The sequence below is a fragment of the Tyto alba genome, unplaced genomic scaffold (assembly GCF_018691265.1).
Source record: "Tyto alba isolate M040663 unplaced genomic scaffold, T.alba_DEE_v4.0 Super-Scaffold_14, whole genome shotgun sequence".
Lineage (NCBI taxonomy): Eukaryota > Metazoa > Chordata > Aves > Strigiformes > Tytonidae > Tyto > Tyto alba.
In genome coordinates, this window is record NW_024881276.1 from 57,659,431 (window position 1) to 57,666,429 (window position 6,999).

General features: G+C 51.3%; 1 protein-coding gene across 4 annotated transcripts in view; it reads right to left on the reverse strand.

Moving 5' to 3' along the window:
• VTCN1 (V-set domain containing T cell activation inhibitor 1) overlaps window positions 1–5,987 on the reverse strand; it is an 11,300-nt gene extending 5,313 nt beyond the window's left edge. For 3 of the 4 annotated variants that reach the window (XM_032997566.2, XM_032997565.2, XM_032997568.2), the window contains exons 1-2: window positions 5,854–5,987; window positions 1,097–1,161 (exon numbers count right to left, since the gene is read on the reverse strand). In XM_032997566.2, the coding sequence (XP_032853457.1) occupies window positions 1,097–1,161; window positions 5,854–5,885 (97 nt within the window). In that variant the 5' untranslated portion in view covers window positions 5,886–5,987. Of the gene's footprint in view, window positions 1–1,096; window positions 1,162–5,033; window positions 5,200–5,853 lie in introns of all 4 variants that reach the window. The other variant, XM_032997567.2, reaches the window with a different exon arrangement.
• Between the last annotated feature and the right edge of the window lie 1,012 nt (window positions 5,988–6,999).

Consider the following 6,999-nt stretch of genomic DNA (forward strand, 5'->3'; position numbering starts at 1 on the left):
TACTGGAATCCAAACCATTTTCTTTTATTTGAAAGTCAGTGTTTCCCTTCTGTGGGGACACAGATCGCTTCTCGAGTCAAATCCTAACAAGCAAGCTTGTGAATTTGCATTTCCTGGAGCCAGGTGTTCTTTCCTGTGCAGTCCTTCCTGACGTGTCCTCACTCAGCACACCCCGAGGAGGCTGCATTTTGGCCAACACCAGAGCAACACATTTTTGTCATCTCTGAGGGAGCAGAGGAATGTGACCCATCCTGGGGGTCACATGCTGCCCAACTTCACAGTGAATACCATCGTCTCCTCCCATCTGAGAAAAGGAGCATGGTACGTTCAGAACTTTCTGTTATGTGTAGGTTTAGGGCTCCAAGCCCCAGGAAATTTCAGCTAACACAGCACTACATCTCTAGCAGCACAGGCTGCACTACGCTTATCGACCCCTTGCCTCAGCTGGCCTCCCATGGAGCAGCAGGTGGAGTTGAAAGTTTCAGTTGTTGACACACCAGATAACTAAAATTAAAAAAAAAAAAAAAAAAAAAAAAAAAAAAAAAAACCAAAACACAAAGGCCTTAATTTCTGCTGTGAAAGCATAGGTCGGGAACTTGCATCCCGAGGCAAAATGGAGCTGCCCCACAGCACCAGGGCTCGCACGTGCACAGCCAACGCTGCAGCCTGCGGCCGGCCCACTGACAGGTTTTCACAGAAATTAAGAGCCAACACAGATTTTTCTCACTCAGCTCTGAGTGCCAAGTGCTGGTGTCTTTTAACCCACCCTGAGCACATGTGTGCGTGTGTATAAATCTTTGCATCATTTAAAATCTCCAAGAGCTCACAGTCTCCAAGGAGAGCACAGCTCCTTGTGGTTTAATGCCACGGAGCGATATCTTGTTGAAAAAGGCCCAAACTAAAGCTGCCTCTGCAGTCTTAATTCAGCTGTCTGGCACGTCAGCATTATAAAGTGAGCTTCCGTCAAAGGTTGTAGGTGATGTTTCCATAAAAGATCACACATCAGCCCATGCACAGAATAGAGACACCGAGGTCGCAGCAAGGCAAAAGTACATCACCCTGGTGGTAACATCAAGAAATCTGAGCAGCCACATACCTGAGACACCGAACCCAATGATCAGGGCAATCACCGCGGCCAGGATGATAATGACTGTAGTCTTGCTATTTGGAGAAAAAAGAAAGGACAGCGTTACCATGCAGCCCACGGCCTTTCACACCCTATGCCTACGGTGCATGTCTGCAGAGCCACCAGCAGGAAGGAGGTCGAGGTGGGTGAGCCACAGACCTAAGAGCAAGGTGGACTGGTGGAGTGTATGACCACAGTAGTGACAAGCACTTGGGTGAGCACTCATCAAAGGTTCGGGACCACATGGTGGGAGGACAAGAGACCTAGGCTTTGCCTTTTGGAGGAGGCAGCGGGTTGCAGCAGCAGCTGCTCCTCTCTGCATGCCCTGGTGCATAAGTGAGCACTTGGCGAAGGACTAGCTGCCCAAGGAGGTGAGCAGAGCACTGAGACAGGCCCCTGGCCCCCAGCAGACACCCTGTGCAAGCCGAGGAGCAGGCAGGAGGGGGTTGCAAGCAGGGCCGGGTTAGTGAGCACATTGGAACCCAGTAGATAAGGGGTTGTTGAATCAGAGACCGAGGAGGAGAGGACCACCTGGCAGAGGAGGGGACAGGCAGCATGGCACGGAGCAGCACAGCTCAAGCCTTGCCGAGTGCAACCCACCTCTGGCATCACCCCAGCTTGGACAGACCCATAAACACGGCCGGGCGCAGGCTCTCACCGCAGCCGGCGGAGCTGTCACACACGGTCCTGGGCACATTTTCATGTGGACTGGAGGGTTGCGGTAGTAATCCCAGCTCCCTGCCAGAGCAAGCCCTGAGGCAGCTCCCCACAAAAACCCGCAGGTACATCCCAGGGCAAGCAGCCCACGTGCTCACGCCCAACAGTCTCACAGGCGTGCTGGGCTCAGCCCTGCTCAGGATTGTCAGAGGAGAAGCCCAGAGAGCTGCAGGAGGTCTTCACAGGGGACTTTACCCCATTTGCAAGGCCAGCAGGACACTGGAGGGAGCTGCGCTGCAGGAGGCATGGGCACCAATAGGGCACCAGTGTCCAGGACTGTGAGCCCAGGGCTTGTTGTACACAGAAACTCTTGAGCTGCTGCTTCCCATCTCATATCCAGGCAGGACCAGGCTGCAAGATATCACAGCCCCCCTGCCCACACAAAAAATAGCTGCTCTGCTTCGGCAGCATTTGCCGGCTTGCAGCAAACTCTTTTCCAACATATCGGGCAGCCTCCTGCAGGAGACCCCGTCGGTGTCCATACAACTGCAAAATCCTCCCACTGTTAATGTGTACCTGCCTCAGTTACTTGCACAATTGCGCCTCAGTCATCACGGATGCCACGGTCACAGGGCTGAGATGGAGCTCTGGGAAGTTGCACCGTGTGAACAAGGCCCTCCTGCAGGCAGCAGCAGGGAAGGATGAAAGGGAGGACAGATGTTGTAGAAGACTTGCTTGCCCTTCCCCTGTCTCCCTTCCATCCTCATCCTTAAAGCCAGTGGAAAGTTGTCTGAGGAAGCCCTGTCTGCACATGCTGGTGTGCTCAGGAGAAGGAATCAGAACTGTATTTCACCACCAGTACATATCTGTGTTCACATCCGCACCAAGACCTCCCTGCCTAGAAGCCCTCAGAGCTGGAAGGTGTCCTGTGTTTGGCTTCCTCCCTGTTCTCACCAGCTTTCACTCATGACCAGGGTGGACACCAGTTCTCCACCTTCCCCCTTCCAGTGCCCTGCAGCTGTGGTCACAGCCGACCCTATCAGGGAGGAAAGAGGTGGATATCCTCCAGCCACAGGCACTGGGCAGCTGGGGACCCATCACCAGCCACCACCTTCCCTGGGGTCCTGTGGGATGGGGACTTCATCTGTTTGCTTATATGGATCCCATAGTGTGACAGCTTCCAGCAAAGACTGGTCATGTCCCATGGGGCTCAACCCCAAGTCACTTGGGAGCTCCACCAGTTTCTAGAGCTGATCCCAGATTGAGATAGTTGTGATAAACTCAGCCAAGGTTGCCATGACCAGCCTCAGCTCTCACGCTTGGGAAGCACGAAGCAAGCAGCATCCATGCTGTGCTGTCACACAGGAGCTGTGACTCACCTTCACCCCTCTAAAATCCTCCTTCCCAAGAGCAGACAAGGAAGAAATTGCTGGGAGCCAAGAGATGCTGCCTGCAGGTTACAGTGGATTTCATCAGTAAATGCCGGAGGGGGTATGGCAGGTACAAGCAGACAGGACTCCCTCCTGTGCAGTCCCTGAAAGCTCCAAGTGCCACCACACTTGCCCTCGGTCCTTGAAAGGACCTTCTGCCTGAACACCACCTCTGCCCTAGCACTCTGCTGGGTAAAACCATCCTCAGCTCGCTCACAGACAAACACAAATCAGCACAAACAGGCCAGCAACAATGTTTTTGTCTCCTGCTGGTGCCATCTGCCCCCATGGCTAAAAAGCCTTGCTAGCTTTGCCTCCAGAGAAGCGTTTCCCACCCTTGGTTCAAGGCAGCAGCAGGGCTGGTGGAAAAAACTGCTCATCTGTTACAGAGGGGGTGGCAATTTTGGGTGCATGGCTGTCTTCACCTTTCCAGGGACAAGGGGAATCAGGTCCCTTTGGAGTTTTCTCCATAGAAACTGTGAGAACCAAGAATCACAAGGGCCTTAAAAATATTTGCCTGCAAGCCCCTGTGCATATTGAGTAGTTCTGGAGTGCAGAGCAAACAAGAGGAAGCTGGCAACCCAGCCGCATGCTGACGGCAGCTGTGTTTCGCAACAGTCCAGTCCAGCAGTTCAAGCAAAAAGCAATTTTCTGTGCATCAGCACCCCTCCTATTTCCAGTGTTTCAGAGGCATGGAAGCAGGCGGCCGGGGCTGCACAAGTCAGAGCCCTGACACCATCCTCGGTTCCCGGCACCGCTTCAGCAGCCTGCAGGATGCTGCTCCGTGTACCTTCCCCTTTCTTCCGTGGTCCCGTTCCGGATCAGCCAAATGGAATTTGGCACAAAATTCATTCATTCCCCACCTGAGCGCTGTCGAGCACAGCTCAGGGACAGAGAGGCTCGCAGCCCCACTGTGACAGGTGACAGAGGTTTAATACTCCTGATCTCTAGCTCTGCTCAAAGCTTTCCCTTGGGAATGGTCTTAGAGACGTGAGGATCAAAAAACCTGGAAGATTAAGAGATTGAACGTCCCCTGCCTTCCTTCTTATGCCAAAGCTCACTGTGGAAAAGCATTAGCATGGCAGGGGTAACTCAAAATGAAGTGTTCTCCATTCCAATGAGCTGTTAATGATTGCAGAGCTCATTTTTTTCTGGGCACATAAATTTTATTTTTTTTTTTTAGTGTTCTTTTTTATTTTGTTTTGATTTTTCCTGAAAGAAGTAGAAACCTCTTGCTGCTCCTCTGAAGCTCTCTGGAAAATTCATCCCTCTCTCTAGGCTAAATTGGTATTTCAAGATCAGCCTGAAGAAGCCAATGTCCTTGAAGAATCCTGTTGCTTCCAGGAACCTGCTGCCACCTGGCTGTGCGCAGCCGCCCGGGACAGGCAGAGGTGCTGGCAGAGCCAGAGGATGGCTCTCAGGGCAGCGAGGGGTAGGCATGCATTTTTTCACACCCATCAGTTCATGCGTTTCCCTGACAAAAGCCAGCTGGGCTGCCTCCTGAGAATAACAGAGCTGGTTATTACATGCATTCCAGACGCATGAGGAATACGACGCCCAGTGAATATTTACACTGTGTTACATTTTGTCTACTAGTGATCTCACTTTAGTCTGTGAAAAGATTCAGATAATATTACTGTTTAGTTCTTCCTTGATGCTCCATGTGAGAAAGCTGGAGCATGGCTCATATGTGAGAGGTCTCTTCTGATCACATGTGGACTATCCTTCTCCCCACTGCTGTTCACCTCAGGCAGGACAGATACTCGTAACAGCCAAAACCTTTTTGACAGAATAAATGCAAGCAGGGATGTCTCACCCACCTCACTGGTGCCTCTGCCTCCATCCAGCCTGGAAAAGCCCACACCTGGGATGAAGCTTGTTGGTGGCTCTGTTCAAGCAGTCAGGCATAGATGAGAGCTTGGTCCACATTCATCAAAGGCTGAAGCAAGTTTGCCACTTTACCCATCTTGTGGGGGTTACTTTCAACTAATCAGGAAATAGGGACATAAGGTAGATATTTTTATGGCCTTCCCCACGATACTTATTTTTCTGGCTGTAGTTCACAGGGTTTGGTCAATAGCTTCAGAGGAAACAGGCACATTGAAACAAGAGGCACAAAACAGCTTGCACATCTTCCCAGCTCTTACTCCTGACCCACACAGCAAGTAAATTTGTTGCAAGACAGCTTCGGCCTTTCTCTCCAAAGCACGCTGGTGTGATGGAAATGAGCAACTGTCTGAGGGCCAGCAGAAGGAACAGTGAGCCTTCTTTAAGCCACTGATATCCCAATCTACAACAGCAGGAACACGGAGCCTTTCTCGAGCCATTGGTACCCCAACCTACCACAGCATTCAAACCTGAGGTAGCATATTGTAACCATGCACAGTTTCTAAGACATGCATCTCCCTCCTGGCTACAATCAGTGACCTGGATGTGGATGTCTGACAGCTACACAACCTTACTAATTGTACAAAAGAAGCCGTACCAGTATTTAAGTTGGTTGGATAAGTGCAGTATAGAGTCAAGCTGCAAAGAACTGTTGTACTGAAAGCTCCTGGCATCAGGGTGATACAGCCAAGGAGCCTGGAAAATGCAATTCCCTCCCTCCCCTCTCATAAGCAGATGCAGATAATAGCATACCTCCAGAAGATGACCTGGCCTTGGGATGCCATGGTCACGTCACTTGTGAAGACAACCAGGTGCCTGAAGGTCCCACACTGTTCAGTACAGCCCCTATACTTTGCACGATATATTCTGCTGGGCTGTCCTGCTTAAATAACTGAACCCAGCTAAGGAGTGGTGAGCCCAAGCAGTGAACTCTCAGGAATGAGGAAGCAGTGAGCATCTCAGCCCCCCCCTCAAGGGCAGTCAAAAGCAGGGAGGCCTGCTTAGTCACTGAGGCAACAGGAGAGACAACCTATACCATCCATTAAAGAAACATGTCTGTTTTAAAACAAAAACTAACACAGCTCAGGGTTTGGTAGCCAGCTAATCCTGCAGTCGGACTGCATGTAGTCTCCCATGTAGATCCACAGCTTGCCCATCACAGACAGGTTGTGTTATACCCAGGACTAGCTCAGGTCTCCTTACTAAAGTCACCCATCATGCTGTTGGCACTGGGCAGAGAGGTCCCACCTGTGGGTCCCCTTCCTGGCCTCATTCACAATGTGCATCTTCACCTGCCTCTGTGCTGCACTGAGAGGCTCCTCCAGGCTCAGCAGTGCCATCAGAGCCACACAGGTTTGGCAGTGGCCTCTCCTCTGACTGCTGTTCTCTTCTGCTGGACTCCTCCAGACCAAACGACTTCTCCTCCCCGAGGCCAGCTCCTGCTGCTCTCATATCTGCCATTATGGTGGACATCAGAGCATGTAAAGGAAAAAACTGGCACAGGCTCTGCAAGCCTCTGCCTCTGTGCTGGGTCTCAGTTGAGGCTGGGGCAGGATTAGTAGCTCTTGGGCGTAAAATGTTGAGAAGGGCAGAGAGGTTATGAAAAAGCAGAAAAGGGAAGGCAGCTTGCACCACCGTCTGCAGTTTCCCAAAGGAGAACCTGTGTATCCTGTCATCTATGTCTGGACTGTGTTCCAGGGAGGGTGGGAAAAGGGAAATTTTTGACAGTGCCTAGCCATCTCCAGCAAGTTTGTGTGCTTAGTAGGAGAGAACAGCCTTCCCATGCAGAGCTGAGGATATCCAAAGCAACTGGGAACTGTCTGGCATCCAACAAAAACCAAATTACTTTCTCTGCAACAACCAGAGATTGAAATCAAGACCAATTAATACTGGACAATG